The sequence below is a fragment of the Ambystoma mexicanum genome, chromosome 10 (genome assembly GCF_040938575.1).
Source record: "Ambystoma mexicanum isolate Mex_15411 chromosome 10, UKY_AmexF1_1, whole genome shotgun sequence".
Taxonomy (NCBI): domain Eukaryota; kingdom Metazoa; phylum Chordata; class Amphibia; order Caudata; family Ambystomatidae; genus Ambystoma; species Ambystoma mexicanum.
The window spans coordinates 1,533,466,711-1,533,493,463 of record NC_090932.1 but is presented as its reverse complement, the minus strand read 5'-3'; the positions used below and the strand labels follow the sequence as shown (position 1 = coordinate 1,533,493,463).

The following is a 26,753-nucleotide window of genomic DNA, read 5'->3' as shown; positions in this document are numbered from 1 at the left end:
TTCTGTTCACTTCTTTGTTTATTTTTATGACTGCTCTCTCCACCAGTTGATTCTCTGTTCTTTTCACCAGGGCTTGATGGAGCTACAAATGGTCTTGCCAACACCAGACAGTGACGAGAAGAATGGAGTGAACCTGCTGCATCGACTCTGGGTAGTAAAGTTTGATGTGGAGAATGAGATCAAGACACTGGCAGAGAGGTGAGCATTGTCTTGATCTTGTCTTAATCGTGCATGGTTGGGAGGGAGAGGAGGGGAGACTTAATTTGTTGTGCTGGGTGGCTATAGATGTGGGTATAGATGGCGAGTGAGGCTACAATGTAAAATTAATGTGGTTGAGTGATACGTTTGATGAAATGATAGATTTTATTGTATTGTAATTGATGAAGCGCGCGATTTGTGATTCGGGGAGCAGTTCTTTAATCAGACGATTAATGCACTTGCTGCTTCTTAAGGTGGCTTATGTACAGCCCCCCTATTGAGGACTATACAACCACTAAAGTTAAGGTGGGCTGAGTGTTAGAATGGATTTCTAAACTCTGGCCTGGTGGACAGATGTGTACGAGGACACCCTTATTGTGAACCTGTAGTAACTAGAGTTTAGCCAAACCAATCAAGGTAGCATGGAGAGAGGCCAAGGTGAAATCTCAGTAGTGGTGAGTGGGGTCAGGGGTCCACAATGAGTCCACCCAGTGAAAGACAGAGGATTACACTTAGTTTTAAAAGTAACACATGTATTATAGGCCCAGAAAACACTTGAAAAATGACTACTAGCAAGTAATATCACACAATACTAAATTACTATACATCGAGAGTTAGAGAGAGCACCAACTGTCCACAGGAGTTATAATCCTAACTTTTTAAAATCAGATCGTAAATTGTATGGGGCCTTATGCCCAAAGTTCACAGCATTCCGCATGTGTTTTTAATTCGGGGAGTCGGGTGGGGGGGGGGGGGGTGTTAGGAGAGGGTTCCTGGGGACATGGAGATGAGTCACAAAGTTAAATTGGGTAGAATTCTAGTGCATAAAACAGTCCCCAGCCTTCGGAGTGCTTGCGCATGCAAGCAATGGTAAAGTCAAACTAATGTGAAAGTTTCAAAAGTTAGGTAAGTGCAAGTGAAACTCACCCCTGTGCTCCAGTGTTTCTTGGAACTTGACAGGTCTTCAAAGGTCACGTTTCCCGCTGTTTCTTATGGACCTCGGTGCCCAGGAGTTGCAGGTACAAGCGAGTCCCTGGTCAGCCGCAGATTCTGGAGTAACATTTTCCAGTTGAAGAATGCAGCTCACTCGGGTGCAGTCCTCCTCTCAGCACCCGACAAGATGCATGAAGGCACTTTCTGGTGACAGTCACCACTGCAGGGCGACAGCAGAGGACACAGTTTGGGTTGGAATTGACTAGCATCTCTGACCCCTTTGTTGTTGGCGTGCTGATGTTTGGCAGAGATGTCCTCTGTAGGAGAAGCTGGCAGTCCCCAAAGTTCCAAGCCAAAACGCAGAACCATGATGCTCCTATCGCAGTAGCCCAAGGTCATCCCACTGGATGGCCCAGGGACTCATCCAAAGACGTCAGTTGACTTGGTTACCACGAGACGCCGAGACCAGTTGTTCCCACTGGTCCAGAAGGTCTAAGCATTGACAAGGGTCTTCTGGGATCAGCAGCTCCACAAGGCTTCACCAGGACTTCTGCAAGTGTTTGCCACCAGCCTTGTCGGGGATCATCCACTGGTTTTACTTTGCTCTTCGCAGCTGCACAAGATACTTGGCTCTTCTTCTGATCGGCTGTAATGGCTGCCAGACACCTTCTTATCCCAAAGTCATGTAAGCGATCAGACCCAGCCCTCCATTGGCAAGATCTGCCCCACGCATGCACACCAGCATTGGTCCAATCAGGGACCACTGTGGGCCTCATGCAAGCATGCACACCAGACATTCAGGCCCCAGTATGTGGATTGAGAACAGTCCCCACCCATTTACTGGACCCCCACACCCAAGCCATGCACTAGCCCACGAGAATACATGCTTTTCCCGGGCAGGGCATGACCATAAAAGGATTAAGAAGGCTAAAAGGCAAGCTGGCCAATTAACAAACGAAAAATCTTGTGGCATGTCCATGTTTGAACACTAACCACTGTTAGTAGCCAAAAGGCTGTAAGGCTAACAGAGTACAGTATAAAGTAAGAAAAAGTAACTACTGCCACAAATTTGTCCTTTAGCACATATTGGGTAACCTACGAAACCCCTTTGAGTGTAGTCTACGGTCATACAAAGAAACGCCCTTGCACTGTGCTAGGGAGATTTATCCGTTTTATGCTTAATCCTCTCCCCTACTGAGACTGCAAGCACTGTTTGCTGGACTTCAGGACCTTTTTCTTTCTATCCTGAATGAGCGGAGCCTTTTTCCCCTCATTCATTCTCATTTGCTCCGACGCATGGAACTGTTTTTCTATGGAGTCTGTTTTCCTTCATCTCTTTAACCCCTTAACTGCTGAGGGTTTTCCCTCCCAGTGCTGAGCCCTTTTTTTGACATTTCGGTATGTTTGCATTCAATCATGTGTAACCTTTTTGTTACAAATTGTTAGGGAGAATTCTCAGAAATTTGCTAATTCCTCTCTACCTTAGAGACCCCCTGCACCTTTGCTGGATTTTGAGGACTTCGTAATTTTTTACCTGAAGGGAGTGAGACCCCTTTTTCCCCACTCATGTATTTTTCTGTGATTTGGACTGTTTCTTTTGGTTGTGGAGTTTGACAAACTCCATAGGCATCTTTTTACATTGTAGCACACTGCACCTTCAGTGCAGTGGCACAGGGAAGTCTTTCAGATTTCCCAAAGGTTTAAATACCTTTCTCTTGGATAACTACTGTTTCCAAGAGCAGTGAAGGGTTTTTTCTTCCGCGCTCGGGTCACGGCATTCTGTGCGTCCAAGTGCAAACATCATTCCTTCCTGGTATCCACCCTGGACTTCTGAACGTTCCCGGAAGTTGGATAGCGAACCTCACGCTGGAATCCGAGGACCAGCGCTCGGGTTTGTACAAATCCCGGACCGTGAGAAAGAAGACATCACAGAAGGTCGCAAGCAAACAGAAGCAGGTGAGAAGGGGAGAGACTTGTGACAGCCTGCCAGGAGGGAATCGTCTTTTCAACTCATAGAGAAGACACCAGAGAAGGCGATGCCCATCATTTCCCCGAAACCGTATCCCTGTTCGCAGAGAAGGGGGTTGGCACGGTAGTCCTGCAGGACACTGACATATCCGCTGAGGAGGAGCTTTCTCCCAGACTCCACAGACCATTTTGGACAAAAAGTTCGAAGACCAGTCCTACAGGAAGGATCCCGACGAGGGAGATGTCGAGAGTGGCGACGAGACCGAGGAGGAGGAGGCTGTGGTGGAGTTGGAGAACCCTGCGCCACTGCCTCAGTCACTCCCACTTCCACCACCTCAGCAACCACCTCAACCCCCAGCGGACATCTCGGTGGACATTCTCCAGGCACTCCACACCTTGTGTTCAGAGATTCGGACAAGGATGCCCCTTCCACCGACGGAAGATCCTGCGGCACCGGAAGATACCGGGGCCTTCAGACGCACCCCTCTACCAAGAAGAGGAGAGTTCAGCCTCCTCCGACTTGTCACCTGTTGCCCCCCACCATCCCCTCCGCCGAGAGAGGATACAGACATGGTGACGACTGGCACGGACGATGGCGGGGTTAGCAGACCACCTGTCTCCACCGCCCAGAGCCTCTCGGCTCGACAAGATAGGCTTGTTCCATGCCATGATCTCTAGGGCCTCTGACCTGTTTGAGCTGACCCCCGAGGAAAAGAGGGTTTCCTGTACCAACGCCGCGAGGCAAAGAGGAAGACCGTGCTGTCGATCCCTCTGTTGGACGGCATTTGGGACGAGGGATCTGTCCCTTATGAAGAACCCGCCATCAGCCCCTGCAAAGAGGGACCGGTATGAAAAGAAGTACAGGGTGCCAGACTCTGGACTTAGTGTTTGAGGTCCCAGCCTTCCCCAGATTCGGGCGTCTCGGTGGCAGCGAGAAAGAAATCTTCTGGCTCTGCCGTGTCAACGACCTCCTGCCCCCGGGACAGCGAGGAGAAGAAGTTGGATGCTATGGGATGACGAGTCATTCTCCAGCATGGGGTCTGGCATGGATTCACATGCTCATGAATATTCCCCGTCAGGCTGGGAATCCTCGGTAAAGAAAAAACCAGTATCAGTTTCGTTTCTGATCTGTCTTTCGTAGTAGTAACCAATCACTGATCTCTGCGTCATACTGACCACAGCCAATGACTGCCCTCTACCTAAGCCCCGCCTCTGGCAGCCATCTTCAGATTTTTACCGCACGTTCAAGTGTTGGGATCCTCGTGCTATTGCTCTCGAGCGTTAGTGCTATTTTTCACGTTTTTTCTCAAAAAACTTTGTTTTTTCGGTCAAAAAGAGCCTCAAGCTCCACCGACTCTTCATCCGATCAACGGGGACCCGTGTCGGATTCGTCTACGCCCCTCAAGGGTGAAGATGTCGTCGAGCTTCGCTTTTGGAGGACTCCAGAAGTTTCTCAGGCCCATCTCGGACATGGCCCAGGAGAAGGTTAGCTCGACACCCGGAAAGCTGTTCAGGGTCTGCCCTGGATGCCAGCTGCAGAATGTCTTTAAGGGGGACGAACACTCCTTTTGTCTTTACTGCCTACATGAGGACAAGACGCACGTTTGAGAAGGACTGTACGTTTTGCGGCAACATGTCGGAGCGGACCATGAAGGACCGCCATCAACGTCTCGCCAACTGGCTGGAAGGGAAGAGCCCGTCAGGCGAGAAGAGGAAGAAATCCGAGCGGTCTTCTAAGACCTCTGAGGACGCCCCGGCGACGGGGGTCCAACACAAGGCCAAGCACCGCAAGTCCGCTGGCACCGGGAGCGCCGAACGGTCGGGCTCTAAGGGCGCCAGGCAGGGCGCATCCTCCCCGGCACCATCAACCACGAGCCAACGCTCTGGTTCGGGTAAGAGGAAGGCCGAGCACCCGGCGAAGCTCCTGGAGAGGCCCCGGTTGAGCTCGAAGGCCCCATCGGAGGGGGAGCGAGGCAGTGTCCCTCCCCCCCAAGGAGAAGGCGGTGAGCGCACCTAGGATGGTGAAAGCCTTAATCCATCCGGCCAAGGCCTCTATGGAGACAGTTGCGGCGGCCCTGGTTCAGCCTGTGGAGGCTACACCAGTGGTGGCGACCTCGGGGCTCAGAGTATCCCTGCCACCGCGGAGGGAGTCCTCTTTTACGCCCACCGACAGGACCCCCGTGAAACCTCCGGCGGAGAAGAAAAAGGGGGGGGGGGGGGGGCAGGAGGTCGTTGTGGATTCGGCCTCAACCTCTGAGGAAGAGCTGATCGAGGTCTTAAGCCACGGCGTTGGCGTGGAAGAAGACCAGCCCGTCGGGAAGGATCCCGACGCAGGGGACGATGATATCGTCGAGGGTGCCGACGGGGCCCCTGACCGCCCGTTGGACTCCCCTCAACCAGCGCCGCAAGACAACTCGGCGGCCATTTTGTTGGCTATACAGTCCTTATGCTCGGAGATAAGGACGAGACTGCCTTTAACACCAACGGAGGAACCGCTCCCGACGGGGGACCCGGAGCCAGGCCCTTCTGGGAGCCCTCCCCCTAAGAGAAGAATTATTCACCCTCCACCTCCTTTTCAGCCATCGCGCCCTGTTCAGCCCTCCTCCCCGTCCACGACTCATGGGGATGATACGGGGACTGACACGGCCGCGACGGGTACGGACAACGAGGTTTACGACGAGGATCTGCCGTCGTCACCTCCCACCCGGGCTTCCCCGCCCGACGAGATTGGATCGTTTCACTCCATGATCGCCAGGGCATCCGAGCTCTTCCAGCTCTGCCCGGAGGAGAAGGAAGGTTTCCTTTATCAACGGCGCGAGGCCAAGAGGAAGACTGTCCTCTCCGTGCCTCTACTGGACGATATTTGGGATGAGGGCCTCGCCCTCCTCAAGAACCCATCCACGACGCCGGCTAGAAGGGATCGGTACGAGAAGTAGTACCGGGTCCCGGACGCGGCCCCCTTGTGCCTCCGGGCACAGCCGACCCCGTCGTCTCCGCGGCAGCCAGGAAGAAAGCGGGGGGGGTGTGGCCTCCACGTCGACTTATCCCGCTGGACGGCGAGGGAAAGAAATTGGATACGATGGGGCGCAGGGTCATCTCGTCTGCAGCGACGATTAAGGCGGCCAACGCCTTGGCTATCGTAGCCCGCTACGATAGGGAGCTGTGGTACAAACTGGCTCCGCTGCTGGACTTCCTACCGGACGTCAAGAGGGCGGATGCCCTAGAGATCTTGCAGGAAGGTGAGGTGGCGTCGGACCACGCCATTACGATTGCGACGGACATCGCTGACACTGGCTTTCGCCAGTTAGGCAACGGTGTGTGCCTTAGGCGGGGTGGATGGCACAAGGCTACTGACTTCCGTCAAGACGTGCAGACCAGAGTCTTGGACATGCCGTTCGATGGAAACAACCTGTTTGGGAAAACAGTGGACGATTCCCTTCAAGCCATCAAAGCAGACACGGAGACGGCCCGAGCTCTCGGGGTTCTCCAGCAACGGCGGCCGCCCTTTCGGAGCGGCGGAGGCAAGGGCGCCTCCAAAGGTTCCGGCGGCGGATTTTCCACCTACCGTCAAGCGGCCCGTTCGTCGTCGCAGGAAGCTTACAGGGGTCGAGGCAAGTCAGGCGGACCCCGCCGTCGTCGCCAAGGAGGTCAAGGTGGCAAAGCCTCGTCGAAGCAGGACTGAACCGGCCGTGGGGTCGGGCCCCCACCGAAGCACCCCGGTGGGAGGCCGGCTGGCGAGCTTCGTCAGCCTGTGGGAGTCCATCTCCACCGACCGTTGGGTGCTGGACGCCCTAGCCCAGGGCCACGCGCTCGAGTTTCAAAGAAGGTGCCCGCGCGTCCTCCCTGTGGCCAGGAAAGAACTTCACGTCCCTCAACTTCTCTTAGAGGTAAAGGCGATGCTCAGGAAGGGCGCCATCGAGCTTGTCCCAAAGAGGCTTCGGGGCTCCGGAGTTTACTCAAGATACTTCCTCGTGAAGAAGAAGACGGGAGGATGGCGTCCCATCCTGGACCTACGACGACTGAACAAATTCATCAAGGCACAGAAGTTCCGGATGGTCACCCTCCAACACGTCCTGGGGCAGCTGGAGGAGGGCGATTTCCTGTCGTCGTTTGATTTGGAGGATGCCTACTTCCATATTCCCATCCTAAAGGGACACCGAAGGTTTCTCAGGTTCGTGGTCCAAGGGCGTCACTATCAGTTCAGAGCCCTTCCCTTCGGACTAAGGTCGGCACCCAGGGTGTTCACCAAGTGCCTCGCACCGGTGGCGGCGCAGCTGCGCCGAGAGGGGATCATCCGAGCCAAGACGAGGGAGCTCGCTGTGGAGCACACGGCAAGGACCGTCCAACTTCTCACGGACCTGGGATTCTCCGTAAACTACGCCAAGTCCCACCTGGTGCCCGCGCAAGACGCACTGTTTCTGGGAGCGAAGCCCGACAGTGTCGCTTCTGGCCTCCCCGTCGGAGGAAAGGACGATGCTGGTTGCGGACGCGGCCAAAGTGAGGTCCATCAAGTCCCTCCTCGGAATGATGTCTTCTTGCATTTACCTCATCCCCCTGTGCAGGCTCCGGATGCGCCCGTTGCAGGAGTTCCTGGACGCGCGCTGGATCCAGCCGGGCAGCTTCGAGGAGAGGATCACACTCGACGAGAGTTTCCGACGAGCGATCCGGTGGTGGGGCACCCGCGCGCATCTGATGGCGGGCATGGGCTTCCAGACCCTGGCCAACAGGGGACAGTGACCACGGATGCCTCCCTGGAAGGGTGGGGAGCGCACACCGAGAATCTGCACGCGAGAGGCCTTTGGCTCCCGACGGAGAAGTCCCTCCATATCAACGTCCTGGAGCTCCGTGCAGTGTTTTGGGCCCTCAGGTCCTTCCTTCCGTCACTCAAGGGCAAGGTGGTGAGGAGCTTCACCGACAACACCACCACCATGTTCTACATCAGGAAACAGGGCGGAACCAGATCCCCCAGCCCTGTCCAGGGAGGCCCAGGACCTGTGGCATTGGGCCGTCGCCCAAGGGATGTTTCTGGTGCCGTTTCATCTGGCAGGGATAAAAAACACCATCGCCGACTCACTCAGCAGGGAGCTGTGCTCGTGCCACGAGTGGGAACTACGACAGGATCTAGTGGACCGCCTCTTCCGACGGTGGGGCACACCCCAGATCGAATTGTTCGCGACGGCGACGAACTCCAAGTGCCGCAGGTTCGCCAGCAGGTTTCCCCAGCCGAGGAGCATGGGCGATGCTTTCTCGTTCCCCTGGGAGGGCCTGTTCCTATACGCGTTCCCTCCATTGCCATTGCTGATCCGGCTCATCAACCAGCTCAAGAGGTCCCGGTGCAGGATGATCCTCGTCGCACCTGCGTGGCCGAGGCAGAAATAGTTCCCGGCCCTTCTGGATTTGTCAGCGTCCCCATCTATCAAGCTGCCAGTGGACGCGGATCTGCTCTCCAGGGAAGGAGGCGCCATCCTCCCATCACGACCCGAAGTCGCTGAACTTGCAGGCCTGGCTCCTGCAGCGTTAGAGTTTGGAGGATACGACATACCGGCCGACTGCAGAGAGGTTCTTGCAAAGGCCAGGGCGTCCTCGACTCTTAAATGCTGCGGACACAAATGGAAGAGGTTCTCTGTCTGGTGCCACGCACAGAAGATTAACCCTCTGCGGATTACGGCTCCCCAAGTACTGCCGTACCTACTGACGCTGGCCAAAGCTGGACTGGCGCACGCGTCCATCAAGATTCATCTTGCTGCGATCTCCCGATACACCAGAACTACGGGGCGGACGTCCTTGTGGTCTCATCGTCTGGTGAAAGAGTTCATGAAGGGACTGTTCAGATCGTTCCCGCCGGTGAAGGCTCCGGCCCCGGCGTGGGAGCTCAACGTGGTGCTGACCAAGCTCATGGGACCTCCGTTCGAGCCTCTGCACTCGGCCCCGTTGAAGTTCTTGTCGTGGAAAACAGCGTTTCTTGTGGCCATGACCTCCGCACGACGGGTGGGAGAGATCCAGGCCCTTTCCTGCAAGGTCCCGTACTTGACTTTTCACGACACGAGGGTAGTGCTCAGGACGCACCCCTCCTTCATGCCCAAGGTGCAGTCGGACTTCCACCTCAACAAACCCTTGGTGTTGCCTGTTTTCTTCCCATCGCCTTCGTCGCCGGCTGAGAGGACTCTGCACTCGCTGGATGTGGCTAGAGCGCTGAAGTTCTACGTGGACCGCACGAAGGGTTTTCGGAAGACGTCACAACTCTTTGTGAACTTTGGACCTGTCAATCAGGGGAAGGCTCTCTCGAAGGCTTCCATTTCCAGATGGCTCTCCGGCTGTATCATGTACTGTCATCGGTTGGCAAACCGACCCGTGCCTGGCCGTCCGAGAGCCCATTCCACCAGAGCGATCGCAGCTACCACGGCGTTCCTATCTGGTGTGCCCTTGCTGGACATCTGCAGGGCTGCTACGTGGAGGTCGACGCACACCTTCACGAAATTCTACTGCGTCGATCGGGATTCCAGGGAGGAGTCCAGGGTCGGCCAAGCAGTGCTGCGCAACCTGTTCGCCTAAGGTGAGCCTGGTGAGGAGGTAAGATTTGCTTAATGTTGAGTTTGATGTAATGCTTAATGTTGAGCCTTTGCCACCTCCCGTGGTTGTGCATGTGTGTACTGCTATGTATTCTTATATTCATGAGCATGTGAATCCATGCCAGACCCCATGCTGGAGAAGGAACAATTACTTACCTGTAACTGTTGTTCTCCAGCATGGGTCTGGCATGGATTCACATGCGAACCCTCCCGCCTACCCCTCTGCGGCTCTTCACTTGGTCATACTGCCACTTCACGTGCTACCAAATCTGAAGATGGCTGCCAGAGGCGGGGCTTAGGTAGAGGGCAGTCATTGGCTGTGGTCAGTATGACGCAGGGATCAGTAATTGGTTACTACTACGAAAGACAGATCAGAAACAAAACTGATACTGGTTTTTTCTTTACCGAGGATTCCCAGCCTGACGACGGGGAATATTCATGAGCATGTGAATCCATGCCAGACCCATGCTGGAGAACAACAGTTACAGGTAAGTAACTTGTTCCTTACATCCGCAGCGACGACCATCAAGGCGGCCAACGCCATCGTGGCACGCTATGACAGGAAGCTCTGGTTTAAAATCGCTGCCCTTCTGGACCTCCTTCCAGATAACAAAAACGTTGGAGATCTGCAGGAGGGCGAGGTGGCATTGGACCATGCCATCACAGGGGCCACGGACATTGCCGACACAGGGTTCCGCCAAATGGGCAACAGCGTTTGCCTATATCAGCGAGTTTGGTTAAGGGCTGCTAACTATCACCAGGATGTGCAGTGGAGGGTATTGGACATGCACCTCGACAGGGACAATTTGTTTGGCAAAACCGTGGACTACCCGCTTCAGGCCATCAAGGCGGACACCGAGACAGCTAGTGCCCTGGGCACGCTTCAGCAGAGATGGCCGTCCTTTCGGATTCCTGGGGGTAAACCCCAAGGCTCCTCCTAAGGCTTCGGTGGACGTTCTTCATCCTTCCGTCAACGGTTCCGCTCTTTGACCCAGGAGGCCTACAGGGGCCACAGCATGACTGGAGGAGGTTGCCGCCGTTGACAAGGTCCCCAAGGCGGCGCCTCCACTGCGAAGCAAGATTGAACCGGCCGTGATGCCAGTCCCCCACCTGCGCAACCCGGTGGGAGGCCGGCTGGCAAACTTAATCAGCATGTGGAAGTCCATCTCCACCGACCGTTGCGTGCTGGACGCTCTGGCCCATGGCACACCCTGGAATTCCAACGAAAGTGTCCGTGCATACAAGTGGCCATACAGGAAAACCACGTCCCTCAGCTTCTGTTGGAGATGCGGGCCATGCTGAAGATGGGAGCGATAGAGCTAATTCCACAGAGGCTCCGGAGTGTACTCTCAGTACTTCCTCATCAAGAAGACTGGCGGTTGGAGGTCCATCCTAGACCTCCGCCGTCTGAACAAGTACATCAGATCCCAGAAGTTTTGGATGGTCACCCTTCAGCACGTGCAAGGACAGCTGGAAGAAGGGGATTTTCTGTCGCTGGAATTGGAGGATGCCTACTTTCACATCCCCATTCACAAGGGACACCACAAGTTTCTGTGCTTCGTGGTTCAAGGGCAACATTACCAGTTCAAGGCCCTTCCCTTCGGATTAAAGTTGGCGCCATGGGTTTTCACCAAGTGCTTGGCGCCAGTGGCGGTGCTGATGCGTCTACGACGGATCCACGTTCACCCCTATCTGGACGACTGGCTTATCCGAGCGGAATCGAGGGAGATCGCCGTTGCACACACGGCAAAGACCGTCCAGCTGCTGACAAAGCTGCGGTTCTCGGTGAACTATGCAAAACCTTGCTTGGTACCTGTTAGGCAGAATCCTGTGCAGTTCCCTTAGGGGGCACTACAGAAGATAAGACTACAGGTATATGCAATAAATCCCCTTTTGTATCAGTCCGTATCACACAGATTTAGTTGGTAACTGTGGCTAAGCAGCCAGACTTATCTCGAGAGGGAGATGAGCAGTATTCAGGCTTTACACATTAGGACTACAATACTATGGAACAAGGAAACACTGACCAAAGCTTTGTATCAAAAAGAATATATATATTTATTTTACACACAAATCACTGTTATAAAAGCAAGTTAAATCAGTCAAGGAAAGTATACACAACTCCCTATTTCAATTATAGACAACTTTGAGCAAGAGTGAAAACGGAGCATAACGGCACAGTGAAAACCAAGCAGAAATGGCACTCTATCAATTTTTCAAAAGGGAGGGCATGCACAAGTTATGCAGGGTTCTACTCTTTAACACACCAGCAACACTCCCCAAGAAGATTGTGAACAAGTTAGGCAAGGCAGTACTTTAGCATATGTAATACTGAGGTGAAAACCGAGCAAAATGGCACTTCACAAGTTTAAAAAAAAGGGAAGGAAAAGGTGGTTATAAGAGTTAGGTTCACCAACACATTTCTAGGTGAAAAGCAATCTAGAGAAGGCAGTTGTAACATTTAGCCAGAGTCAATAGACCTGTGCCAGAGTCAGTGGTACAGGGCAATGTGCCCAGGAGCAACATTTTCTAGTAGCTGCAGTCAAGTCTTTGTTTAACGATTCGAAAATACGGTTGCAGAAGGTGAAAGACAATGTTAGAGGATAGGGGTGGCCAACCCAGTAGGTAAGTAAAGGATTTAAAACACCTTCAGCAGTACCCCGCGGGACGGGAGGCCTGGTGGAACAATGTACCTTAAAAGTGGAAGAGGCTCCTGCGGTGGCGGTAGATCCTGGCAGTTCCTGCAGTTTGGCAGATCCAGCAGAGGAAGAGAGAGACTCGTCGTGGAGGATAGTTCAAGTTACTGCACTGCCCAGGGATGGAACCAGCCGCGGTGCTGCCCAACGAATAAAAGGTACGCTCCTTTAAATCGCGGTACGGGTGGACGTGCGCCTGGCTATCCGGTCTCCTAGTGCTTGGCACTGGTGATTCGACCAAGGCAGGTCCGGGAAGGCGATTGGCGAATTGGTTGGCCCCACCAGCTCAAGGGAAGAAGACTTGCAGAGGAAGATCTTCTCGAGTCGTCAGAGAAAAGCCGAGAGGATCTGCAGCAGGGCTTCAACGGTGGTTATCGTTGCAGATGTCTTCAGCTTCTCTCCTCTCCGGTTTCTTAGTTCCAGTGGCAACGTCTTGTCCTCCATTCCTCAGGACCCTGCTTTTATGCAGCAAGACCCCTATTCATACAGCCTAGCTGTCACTCATACAGTGGAGTGGCTCTCCTGGCGGGAGAACCCCCCCCAGCCTAACAGGGCAGAGTGTGACTTGGGTTGCATAGGCAATCCTGTGACAGGGTGCCTATTCCCCCTCTGACACATCCTGTCTACCCTAGACTCAGTGGCACCGAGAGGAGGGATTCTCTGCAGAAGCCCGCAAAAAGGACGAACAAAGGATCCCCGACCTGGGTTAGGATTATAGAGAAAGACACGAGAAAGAAATAATAATCAAAATTCTGGCAATAAAAACCTACCAGAGTAAAGTTAATATTAAAAATAAACTGGCGGTATGTTAGAGGCTGTCAGTAAAAGTGGTAGCCTCAAACAATGGGAAAATCCCATAGGAAAATATTTGCGGTCGAATATTTATGGTAGTAGCCACTGCCACCAGCCAGAAACTTGGGAGAGAGGGACTGTACTGTACCCTATCGAAAATGAACACCAGGGAAAAACTATTAACCCTTTCCAGTACTTCCATTGTAAAATGGGTTGTACTGGTTTTGTTCATAACTATTGACTAGTAAAGTCAATGGGAACTTTACATGCCCTGCAAGACAGTAGTCAGTCCCAGGGTATGGAGTCTGTTTGGGGGTCGAGGTGACACCCCTGTGTTACTGCACCAAGGGTGCTGTCTAACACATATGTAAAAAGATGATACCTATGAGGGTGAGAAAAACCCCATAGACCATAAGCACAAGAAATAGCCTAAAACACACATCAGCAACGTGTAAGAGTGGGAAAAAGAGTCTCACTCTTAGCAGGAGAAAAAATAAACCCTTCAAATCCAGCAAAGCTGCTGGGGGACTCTATAGGTAAGGGAAATTAGACTTAGAAGAGAATTCTCCCTAACAGTATCATCGCAAGACACAGTGTTTCTGGGCTCTCGGCTCAGCAGTGTCATACCTGGCGAGGATTGTGGCCATCCTGGGCAGAGTGCAACGGCTGTTGGCCCTGAAGATCGCTAGGGTGAGCTCCATCAAGTCCCTTCTCTGCATGATGTCATGCATATACTTCATTCGGCTGTGCAGGCTGCGGATGCGCCCAATGCAAGAGTTCCACGACACCTGTTGGATACAGGTATCGGAAAGCTTTGAGGACAAGATCCCTCTTGAGGAGAGTTTCCGTAGAGCGATACAGTGGTCGGGAGTTTGTGCGCATTTGTCAGCGGGCAAAGCCTTCCAGACACCACCTCATCAGGAGACGGTCACAACGGACGCCTCCCTGGAAAGTTGGGGTGCGCATACCGTAAGTCTCCACGCAAGAGGCCTGTGGCTACCGGAGGAGAAGTCGTTGCATATCAGTGTAGTGGAGCTGCAGGCAGTGTTTTGGGCTCTCAAGTCTTTCCTTCCCTCCCTCAAGGGCAAGGTGATGCGGGTCTTCACAGACAACACCAAGATGTTCTACATCCGGAAGCAGGGGGGCCCCAGATTCCCAGCGCTCTCCAGATAGGCGCAGGAGCTATGGCTCTGGGCCGTTGCCCAGGGGATGTTCCTCATCCCGTTTCATCTGGCAGGAGTGAGGAACACAATCGCTGACTCCCTCAGCAGGGATCTGCGCTCTTGCCACGAGTGGGAGCTTCAGCAGGACCAAATAGATCTTCTATTCCTGCGATGGGGCAATCCCCAGATCAATCTGTTTGCGGCGGTGAAGAACACCAAGTGCCGGAGATTCGCCAGCAGGTTTCCCCAGCCAGGGAGCATTGGGGGGGACGCATTCTCATTCCCCTGGGAAGACCTGTTCCTGTATGCGTTCCCTCCGTTGCTGTTGCTTTTTTGACTAGTCAATCAACTCAGATGGTCCCGGTGCAGGATGATCCTAGTCGCACCGGCGAGGCAGAGATATGGTACCCGGACCTTCTGGACTTGTCAGCATCCCCTCAAATCAAGCTTCCGGCGGCCGCATATCTTCTCGCCAGAGAAGGAGACGCAATCCCGCACCACGACCCAGGGTCGCTTAACTTGCAGGCCTGGCTCCTGCAGCGCTAGAGTTTGGAGGATACGATATCCCGGCGGACTGCAAGGAGGTACTTGCCAAGGCAAGGGCTTTGTCTACACTGAAATGCTACGGACATAAGTGGAAGAGGTACGCCGTCTGGTGCCGTGCACAGAAGATCGACCCCCTATGGATTATGGCTCCGCAGGTGGTGCCGTATTTGCTGTTGCTGGCCAAAGCAGGGTTGGCTCATGCCTCCAAGGTTCATCTGGCGGCTATCTCCCTCTACACCAGAACGGTTGTCGTTATGGTCCAACCGCCTGGTCAAGGAGTTCATCAAAGGAGTTTTCTGTTAATTCCCGCCGGTGAAGGCTCCTGCCCCGGCGTGGGAGCTCAATGTAGTGCTGACTAGGCTCATGGGTTGCTAGGGAGAATTCTCATTCTATGGCTAATTTCCCTTAGCTATAGAGTCCCCCAGCAGCTTTGCTGGATTTGAAGGGTTTGTTTCTTTTTACCTGCTAAGAGTGAGACTCTTTCCCCACTCTTAGGCATTTTTGCTACGCGTGTTCTAGGCTATTTTTGTTTAATGCCTATGGGATCTTTCTCAACCCCATAGGAACCATCTTTTTCTGATGCTTGTTAATCTGCTTAGAATCACATGCTGTGCATATGGTCCGACATACCAGTGGTAACCGCAGAGTATTGCATCTTGTCTTTCGGGGACCAAAAGGGGACGTCGGCATAGGCGTGTCTGTAACACTATCCCTATTGTGACGTGTGTAGTACCCAAAATCACTCACGCGCCGAGGTCCCTCAGATTGTATTTTTCCACCCAGATAACTGGTCGTCCGATAGCAGAGCGCTAACTAGAGACATTGTTTATCTTTACCGAATTGGCGATTTATTCCCTGTTAAGTCACTTTGCCAATAAGAACATCTTCGACAAAGACTACGGGGGAATAGTCTACAGCTGTGGATTTCGGCACATAAGATACGGCGGCCGGATTGTCCACGTGGTTGGGCCCTCTGGCCGACCTATACAGTAGGGAGAGTGGGGTCTGGGTGGCCATATTGTTTTAGTATGTCTTTCCTCCTTTCCCCTCCTTTCCCTTTTGGTCTGGCCATCCTTCCCTTTTGCTATGGAAAGGACTCCTTTTCTGCCCTAAGTGTAGGGTCAGATATCCTTGGAAGGACGAGCACGGTACGTGTAACGCCTCTCCCCCTAGAGCACGACGAGAAGCGGTGTGCAAACTCCTTCGGCCCAAGACCCTTAAGGAGCGCTGTGTAAAGCGGTGGGCCGCATACGGCATGTCACGCATGGAGGCCCCCTCCCCCACTGCCACACCAGCCGAAAGTGTCGGGGGTACTTCGGATGACCAAACGTCCAACGCGGATGTTCTAGACCTTGAGGCGGACACTTCTAGGTCCGCCACGCCTGTCCCCGACCCTTCCAGGCTCGACTCTGGTCTTGCTACAGGGACCACACCCGGCGACAGGGGCGTACAATCGCACTGTAACACTAAGCACACAACCCCAACACCAATTTCGACGGTTGCGTCGAAAAAGGCAAAAGCGCCAACGGGGCCGCTGAAATATTCGCCGGTTCCCCCCGGATCGCTCTGATCCACGGTCTTCCCCGCATTCGCAGCAGTGCACGGCGACTGGGCAAACACAAAAGACCAATGGCGCTACTCCTAATCCTACACATGTTGAAAGTCGGGAGCCCGACGCTTCCAGTTCCAAGGCCTCTATAGGCCCAAAAGATACGACTAGGCCTCTACCCAGAAACCCATCCGCTAAACCCCCTGGTGGCACGAACGGTCTTTCTGCTGCCGACAAATCATTGCAGCCTTGGTCTCTCGACGATTCGGCGACTATCCAAAGTAGCATCGGAAGGATCGCAGCAGCTGTGGGTCTTATCCCGGTCTTATCCCGGTTCCACCAAAAATTATGGGTCAATCCGTGGGAAAGTTTTCGGGCGGATTATGTTCCCCGATTCCGATGGGACTTGCATAGATAGTCAGACTCTGTCTGACACCCTTAGAGGTTCCCGTTGACGCCAAAGCGCCGAGAATGTCACTTCTTCTTGCGCCTGCCCGTTCGGGTCCTCTAAATGGACTACAGAAAAGTTCAAATGTTGTATGGATCGGCTGGAGCGGATCATCGCCTCTTCAGATCATCCGCCCCCGAAAAAAGCACGGGTAGACCCTAACCCTCAAGTTCAAGTAGATCAGTCTCGGGTTTCCCAACAAGACTTGATCCATATGGATACTTATAGAGATATCTATAATGCGGAAGTAGAAGCGTCCTTTCTCAAACTGAGGAGGATCAACAGGACACGACAGACAACTCGGAAGAGACCCAGCAGGAAGGTGAAAACCCTTGGACACAACAAGATCAGGACTCTGATATTTTGGTCCTGGATTCTCCTCCGTCCACTCCGGCTCGCCAGGCCTCCCCTGTGGATGACCAAATGGCTTTCAACTCCATGTTGAAAAAAGCGGCAGAATTCTTCAAAATTGCCACTCAAGAGGCGGTACCGGAGCAGGATTTCGTGGAGGATATTATTAAAGAAAAACCTCCAGCGAGTCAATCCATCCCCCTCCTTAACTCTGTCCGGAGACGGGTAGCTCCATCTTTGGTCACACCTGCTCAGACACGGCCAGTGAACCCGAGAGTCGAAAAACTATTTCGGCCTTCCGCTACCGGCCCTCTGTATATCAAGGGGCACGCCATCCCAGACTTACTGGTAGTGACTACCACTCGAAAGATAGCAGGGGTAGCCCCTTGCCACGGGAGAATCGCCACCGGACAAGGAGTCTAAAAGGTTGTATGTTCTGGACAAACTTGTCACGTCAGCAGCTGCATACACCATTCGGGTTGCTAATAATACTATGCTATTAGCAAGCTATGCTGATGCCCAATGAAACTTGCTCCAAGAAGGCCTCCAGGAGATTCCAGAACAAAGCTTCTCGCCATTGTTTCGGAGGGAAAACTGGTTAATCAGAATGTGGTGAACACCACCCTGGACACTGCAGAAACAGCAGGCAGGTCCCTTGCACAAGGTACTCTTCTAAAAAGACACGCCTGGCTGCGCATGTCGGGCTTCAGACCTGAGACCCAGGCCCTTCTCATTAACAAACCCATAACCTCTTCGGGAAAGCAGTGGATGAAGCGTTCGAGACGGCCTAGAAGGTTCACGAGACTATAAGGTCTTTGCATCAGATTACACAGAAACCCTCCTTCCAGAGGGGTAATAATTCTCGGCGGGCCTTTCGAGGACAAGCCTGTGCCGGTCAGAAAAACTATGGCACGGGTAACTTCAACACGAATCAAGCATCCGGAAGCCCTACCTACCACCCCCCAAGGGGTCAGAAACGCGGCAAAGGCAGAGGCCCCAATCCCAGAGGAGCCTCTGCCTATGGTCAGAAATGACCACCAGGTCCAGGTCCCCTCCCATGTCGGGGGGCGATTAACATCTTTCCTCAAGGCATGGGAGGGGATAACTTCGGACCAGTGGGTCTTAAAGACGGTCGCCCCTGGTTATTGCGTGGAATTCGCCCGCCCTCCGCAGTTAAGACCGCAGTGATCACGACGACTTTCACCGGACCATCTGCAGATCCTGATCCAAGAGGTGGAAGCTCTGCTGGGAAAGGACGCCATAGAAGCCGTGCCGATCACCATGCATCCTGTTCTAGACCTGCGCCCAGCGAAAAAGTTCATAAAGCCCCAGAAGTTTTGCATGGTAACACTACAGGAGGTGATCCCATGAACGATGCATACCTTCATATTTCAATGTTGCCAGCGCACAGAAAATACCTAAGGTTCATGATTCAGTACAAACGCTACCAGTTCAAAGTACTCCCCTTCGGCATCACCTCAGCGCCAAGGGTGTTTACCAAAGTCCTGGCAGTGGCAGCAGCACACCTGCGCAGACTATCAGTCCCAGTTTACCCTTACCTCGACGACTGGCTCATTACGGGGGACTCGTTCGATGCTTGTTTTTCAAACACCCAAAAAACAGTAGATCTCCTCTTCATCCTAGGTTTTTCAACCAACGAAAAGAAATCCAGCTTAGTCCCCAGCCAAGTAAATGACTTTCTGGGAGCGTTAATTCGGACGGAAGACGTCCTTGTCTTCCCATCAAGCAAGAGGGTTCAGAACATGCTCTCTCAGGTTCCTCAATATGTAGCCAGTCGGGAGGTGACGGTACGCAAAGCCATGCGTTTGCTAGGGATGATGGCGTCATGCATAAACTTGGTTCCCCATGCGCGGCTGCGCATGCGTCCCATGCAAGAGTGGCTCAACAGCCAGTGGTGTCAGGCCAGCGGACAATGGGAAGATCTGTTAGTTGGCTCGCCAGCCCTCGTTCTCCCTCTGCAGTGGTGGTCAAGAGAAAACCTCTTGAAGGGGAAGACCTTCACCACCCCTGCAGTGGAAGCCACTCATACGACAGACTCGTCTCTCACGGGGTGGGAGGGGCGCTCACCTGCTACAGCAGACGGCACACAGTGTGGTCCCCTCAGGTAGCGTCCAATCATATAAACTTACTGGAGCTACTAGCGGTGTCCAAATCATTGAACGCCTTTCAGGGGCAACTGCAAGGGAAGACAGTGCTGATCCTAACCGACATCACTACAGCAATGTATTACCTGAACAAACAGGGGGGCACTCATTCTCCAGGGCTATCCAAGCTGTCCCAGAACATTTGAATATGGGCTCTCAAACACAAGATGTTTTTGTTGTCCCAACATGTTCCAGGGGAACTCGATCTTCTGGCAGACGTTCTCAGCAGAGATTTTCCGCTGCCAGAAGAATACGAATGTCGGCTGCAGGAAGACATTGTGTCCATTGTCTTCGCAGAATGGGGTTTCCCAGAGATCAGCCTGTTCGCTACTCAGGAGAACGTCCAATGCCAAGACTATGCCTCCAGGTACCCCCAGAACTGATCCAAGGGGAACGGTCTCTGGATAACTTGGTCGGGGAAATTTGGTTAGGCTTTCGTCCCGAACTCCCCCCACCCGCCCCCCCCCCCACCCCTCCAACAACTGCCCTTCTCAACAAGATGGTGCACAAGATGCACCCGGAACTAGTTACCATGATACTGCTGGCCCCTGTGTGGGCCCGCCAACCCTGGTTCGCTCACCTGATGGAGATGTCCCTCTCTCCACCAGTCAAACTGCTCTGCCCGTACATCATGTTGTCTCAGGACAGAGTGAAGACCCTCCACCCATGCCCACAAACTCTGAATTTAGGAGCCTGGCTCCTGAGATCATAGAGTTTGGATACCTGCAACTCCCTCAGAGGTGCATGGACATACTCAGGGAAGCGAGAAAGCCTAATACACGTTATTGCTATGCCAGCAAATGGAAACGGTTTGTCATCTGGTACAATTCCAAGGGCGTCAATCCCATCGATTGCTCACCGTCACACATTGTGTTGTATCTAACCCATCTGTTGGACACTGGTTTAGTCTTCAATTCCCTAAAGGTTCATCTGGCTGCGCTGTCAGCCTACACCACATCGCAGCATAAAGTATTGTGGTGGAAGATTCCAGTAATTAAAGCTTTTATGGAAGCGGTTAAGAGGATTTATCCTACCATCTCTCATCCAGCCCCTGGGTGGGATCTGAATGTGGTTTTGACCAGACTCATGGGAGCTCCCTTTGAGACTATTCATAAAGCAAGTCTGAAAGATCTGACTTATAAAACGGCCTTCCTAGTGGCTATCGCTTCTATCAGAAGGGTTAGCGAACTACAGGCTTTTTCTGTTTTAGACCCATTTGTTACAGTCCACAAAGATAAGGTAGTTCTGCGGACACATACCAGGTTTGCGCTGAAATTTATTTCAAAGTTTCATGTGAACCAGTCAATCGAACTACCCACGTTCTTCCAGAAACCTACTAACATGGCCGAAAGAAGCCTTCTCACACTAGACGTGCGCAGGGCTGTCATGCTTTACATGGAAAGAACTAAACCTCTGAGGAAGACTCAACAATTCTTTGTTTCAGTGGCAGCTGGTAGAGAAGGGGATCCTGTCTCTAAATCACCAATATCAAGGTGGATTGTCAAATGCATCACACTATGTTACACTCTTGCAAAGAGAGAACTCTACTCGAGGCACTGGGGCATCCATAGCATTCATTGCAAATGTTCCCCTAGAGTCCATTTGCAAAGCGGCAACCTTGAGTTCTGTACACACATTTACAAAACACTATTGCCTAGACGCTCATTTTAGGTCTGATTCTCAGGTGGGACAAGCAGTACTAAGACATACTTTCTCTACTGTTCCTTCTCACAACCCACCTCCAACGCCGGGTACTGCTCGCTAGTCTATGCACAGCATGTGATTCTAAGCAGATTAACAAGCATCTGAAGACATGCATTACTTACCGTAAAAGCATTTCTGATGATTGTATCTACTTAGATTCACATGCGCCCTCCCTGCCCCCCCCGCTCGGGGTGGCAGGAACATAGACGTCTTACTACTTCTCTCTTATGTACTCACTCACTATATCCTGGGGCTCCCTCATGGCAGAAAAAATACAGTTGGAGGGACTGTGGCGCGTGAGGTATTTTGGGTACTCCACACGTCACGATAGGGATAGTGTTATGGACACGCCTATGCCGACGTCCCCTTTCGGTCCTCAAAAGACACGATGCAATACTCTGCGATTACGACTGTATGTCGGACCATATGCACAGCGTGTGAATCTAAGCAGATACAATCATCAGAAATGCTTTTATGCATGCCATTCACATGTTACACAGCACCCTCAGTGCAGTGACACAGTTGTGTTGTAGCGACCCCCAAACATAGACTCCATGCCCTGGGACTGACTACTGTCTCCCAGGGCATGTAAAGTCTCCATCGACTTTACTAGTCAAATCCTATGAACTAAACCAGTACAACCCATCTTACTATGGAGGTACTGGACGGGGTTAAGTTTTTCCCCTATGTTCATTTTCGAGAGGGTACCCTACAGTCCCTCTCTCAAATGTTTCTGGCTGGTGGCAGTGGTTACTACCATAAATATTGGACCACGAATATTTCCCAATGGGATTTTCCCATTGTTCGAGGCTGCCATTTTTTCTGACGGCCTCTAACATACCGCCGGTGCATTTTAATATTAACTTTGCTCCGGTAAGTTTTATTTGCCAGAACTTTAATCTAAATTCTTTCTCGTGTCTTTCTCTAAACGCCTAACCCAGGTCGGGGATCCTTTGTTCGTCCGTTTGGCGGGCTTCCACCGGCACCACTTAGTCTGGGGTGGGTCCATTGTGTGGGAGAGGGAGTAGGACCCCTGGACAGGGTTGCCTCCGCAACCCATATCGCACGCTATCCTGATAAGCTGGAGGGTTTCTCGCTAAAATGACCACTCCACTGCATAAGTGACAGCTAGGCTGTATGAATGAGGACCTTTTTGCATAAAAGCAGGGTCCTGAGGACTGGAAAAGCAAGTCGTTGCCACTGGAACTAAGAAGCCGAAGAGGAGAGAAGCCAAAGACATCTGCAACGACTGAACCACCGGTGAAGCCCTGCTGCAGCGTCTCCCCACTTTTCTCCACACGACGAGAGAAGATCTTCATCCGCAAGAGCCTTCTTCCCTTGAGCTGGTGGGGCCAACCAGTTTGCCAATCGCCTTCTCGGACCTGCCTCGGTCGAATCACCAGTACCCTGTACTCGGAGGCTGGATAGCCAGGCACCAGTTCACCCGGACCACGATTTAAAGGAGCATACTTTATTTGTCGGGCAGCACCGCGGCTGGTTTCATCCATGGCTAGTGCAGTAACTCGAACCTTCCTCCACGACGAGAGCCTCTCTTCCTCTGCTAGATCACCCGAACTGTAGGAACTACCAGGAACAGCCGCCACCGCATGAGCCACTTCTTCATTTTAAGGTAAATTGTTCCGCCAGGCCGCCCTTTCTTCGCGGTAGCACTAAAGGTGTTTTAAATCCTTTACCTACCTGTTGGTTTGGCCGCCCCTCTCTTAACATTGTCTTTCGCCCTCTGCATCCACCTTTTCAAAATCGTTAACTAAAGACTTGACTGCAGCTACAAGAACATTTTGCTCCTGGGCCCTTGCCCTGTACCACTGACTCTGGCACAGACCTACTGACTCTGGCTACATTTGTTAGATCTGCCTTCTGGAGATTGATTCTCCATTCGAACTGTGTGGTGCAACCCTTTCTTATAACTACTCTTTTCTTCCCATTGCTAAAACTTGTGAAATGCCATTTTGCTCAGTTTTCATTTAAGTATATGCTATATTAATGCACTGTCTGATTTAATCTGGTTCACAAATTTATGGGAAGTGTTGCTAGGGTGTGTAAGAAGCTATTTCTATATAAATTTGTACTTTCCCTCCCTTGTGAGAAATTGGTAGAGGATCCCTTGTGTGTAGTTTACACTTTGCCGTTTTGCTCAGTTTTCACTCTGGTTCACTCTGGTTCACTTGGTCTAAAATTTAACTTGGGAGTGTGCATATTTTTCCTTGACTTCATTTAACTTGCTTGATGACTGTGATAAATGTGTTTTCTTAGAAGTGTATAAAAATAAATATATAACTACTTTCTAATATAAAGCTTCGGTCAGTGTTTCCCTGTACCATAGTACAGTAGACCTATTGTGCAAACCCTGAATACTGTTCATCTCCCTCTTGCGATAAGTCTGACTGCTCAGCCACAGCTACCAACTAAATCTTTGTGGTACAGACTGATACCAAAGGGGATTTATTGCTCTCTCCTGTAGTCCTAATCTTGTGTGGTGCTCCCCAAGGGAACTGCCCAGGATTCTGCCTAACATGGGTCCTCCGTTCGAGCCTCTGCATTCTGCGCCACTGACATTTTTGTCGTGGAAAACGGTGTTTCTTGTGGCCATCACCTCTGCACGACGAGTGGGAGATATCCAGGCCCTCTCTTGTAAACCACCTTACTTGACATTCCATGAGACGAGGGTGGTGCTACGGACACACCCCTCCTTCATGCCCAAGGTACCGTCAGACTTTTATCTAAACGAGCCATTGGTGTTACCTGTGTACTTGAGGACTTTGCACTCGCTGGATGTGGCTAGAGTGCTGAAGTTCTACGTGGACCGCACTAAGAGTTTTTGGAAGACGTCGCAACTTTTTGTGAACTTTGGCACTGTGAACCATAGGAAGGCCCTCTCCAAGGCTTCCATTTCCAGGTAGCTCTCAGGCTGCATCACCCATTGTCACCGGCTGGCAAACCGACCATTGCCTGGCTGTCCGAGAGCCCATTCGACCAGAGCGATCGTTGCTACTACAGCGTTCCTATCTGGTGTGCCCCTGCTGGACATCTGTAGGGCTGCTACGTGGAGGTCGACACACACCTTCACGAGATTCTACTGCGTCGACAGGGATTCCAGGGAGGAGTCCAGAGTCGGCCAAGCAGTGCTGCACAACCTGTTCGCTTGAAGGTGAGCCTGATGAGAAGGTAAGAGATGCCTAATGTTGAGCTGCTTAATGTTGAGCCTTGCCACCTCCCATGGTTGTGCATGTGTGTACTGCTATGTACTATTTATTCATGAGCATGTGAATCATGCCAGACCCCATGCTGGAGAAGGAACAAGCTACTTACCTGTAACTGTTGTTCTCCAGCATGGGTCTGGCATGGATTCAAATGCAACCCTTCCCGCCTACCCCTCTGCGGCTCTTTTCTTGGTCCTACTGCCACTTTACGTGCTACCAGATTTGAAGATGGCTGCCAGAGGAGGGACTTAGGTAGAGGGCAGTAATTGGCTGGGGGCAGTATTACCCAGAAAACAGTGATTGGTTGTTAGGAGAAAGACAGTTCAGAAACAAAACTGATTTCTTTCTTTACCAAGGATTCCCAGCCTTACTGGGAATATTCATGAACATGTGAATCCATGCCAGACCCATGCTGGAGAACAGTTAACGGTAAGTAACTTGTTCCTTATACCAAAGGTTGGGTCAGATTGTTGTAGGGCACCCTAGGGGTACTACCCCAAATCTGTAACTAACACACTGCAAATTGGTCAGAGGTCTCCTGGTATTCGCTGTCTGCAGCTCTGTAGAGACACTGCACCTAGGGAGATATTTGTAGTTCGTCTCAGGGCTGGTTTGTCCCATCAACCAAAGGGAAGGAGTCGTCCTCTTCGGAGCTTCTCTGTCGATAAGAAAACTGGGTCAGGACAGCATTGGTCGCTTCTCGGTTATTGGAAGGGTCTGAACTCTTATCTTTAGCTTAGGACTTTCTGTTCCAGTAGTAGACTTGCCTTTCACCTCAGGAATCTCACCTTTTCGATTTTCTCACTCACTCCTCTGCAAAAGCTTTCTGCATTTTACAGAAAGGGGCGGGTGGCTGACTAATCAGGAAAGCCAGCACTCCCTCGACCCCCCCCTCCCCACCCCCCAGGGGGGAACTGGTTACATACGGGCACACTGGCAGACAAAGGACAGGGCATTGTTAAACTCCTCCCCCACTTCCTGCATTCGCAGACCCAATGGAGCCTGGGGGGGGGGGTGCTTTTGGGGCAGCCAAGGGTTCCTGCCAAAGGCGAAGCACACACACAGACCTCCCTCACCCAGAATGGTAGAAGATGGCCTAACAAAGAACCACCATTGTAGAAGTGGTGAAATAAGAATGGAGCCACTGTGTTAGAACATAGGTCACCCTATTGTGCAAAACCGAGCCTGTGAATACAGTTTGCGATAGAAAATAGCACAATAGTTGGTATAACACGTCCACTGCCACCAGCCTTAACTAACTATAGTGTTGTCTATGTGACTAAAAAGTCACAGGAGCAGAGAGAAGGGCTACTAGGTATCCTCTAGCACTCCACATAAGGTGGTGTGTGCTAGTTTCTCCTAACGTAAAGTTTTAGGAAGGATACAAGGTATCCCTCTATCCTTAAGAACAGTAGTAAAGTATATGATTTGATGTGGCATTTATAATGCTACTGTACACAAGTGTTTCTAGGCGCAACAAGACCAGGAGCGGGAAACAAGGGAGGGCAAAATAACGATCTTACTAGGCCTCGTCATTCAGATCGCACAAGTGCAGGGAAGATTGAAGGGGAGGAGTGCTAGAAGGGAGGTGAAAGGGAAGTGCAGTTAACTCGCAAGTACAGCAAGCGGGTGGCTCATAAGTGCAGAGAGAAGGGACTGTAGGGTTGCAGATACAGACCCTCAAGTGCTGGGGAGCTTGTGCCCGAGTTCAGAGGGTGACCAGTGCAGCGGAGCTTTCGGGTGCATCAGCGGGGTAGAGGAAGAGAGAAAGTGGAAGCAAAAAAAAAGGAAGGTCTTGAGTTGCTTCCAGAACCAAGGTGGGTTCTGCTCAAGATTGAGAGAGGCTATTCCAGAGGGAGGTCCAAGCCGAGGAGATGGAGTTGCTCCCAACTCTCGGCTTCAAAAAGCGTCTGACCCTCAGAATTGGAGGTGGATAAGCAGAGAGCCCGAGAAGGAAGATGTGTTGGAAGAGAAAGTTGGAGGTAGAGCGGCATCAGGCCCCAGAAAGCCTTTTGGGCAATGCAGAGGGTCTTGAAGTTGATCCTTGCAGTCACAGGGAGCCAGTGAAGAGATTTCAGAGCTGGAGAGATATGATCACTGGGCTTGAGGCCAAAACCAGTCTCGCAGTCCTGTTCTGGATAAGTTGTATGGTCGAAGAGTAGAGGCAGGCATATTTAGAAAGAGGCTGTTGAAATAGTCCAGCCTAGAGAGGACCAGAGTTCTGGAGACGTGAGCTTCTGGGGAATAGTGAGAAAAGGAAGAATACCTTTTGAGGGGGTGCAGCTGATAGCTTGACTACTTGGAGACATCAAATGTGAGGAGAGAAAGAGAGGGTGGAGTCAAAGATGACACCAAGGTTCTTAGCCTCACAAGGAGGAGCAGGAAGATGGCCCAGACTGGGCGGCTATAAAGAGAGTAAAGGAGGGAGTGGGCGTCCCAATGAGGAGGAT

At 52.1% G+C, this 26,753-nt stretch overlaps 1 protein-coding gene across 1 annotated transcript in view; it reads left to right on the top strand.

The window, feature by feature from the left end:
• The window catches only part of GCN1 (GCN1 activator of EIF2AK4), a 1,783,851-nt gene that overhangs the window by 1,103,696 nt on the left and 653,402 nt on the right, over positions 1 to 26,753 (top strand). The window contains exon 29 of the mRNA XM_069619734.1: positions 71 to 198. Within this exon, the coding sequence (XP_069475835.1) occupies positions 71 to 198 (128 nt within the window). The remainder of the gene's footprint in view (positions 1 to 70; positions 199 to 26,753) is intronic.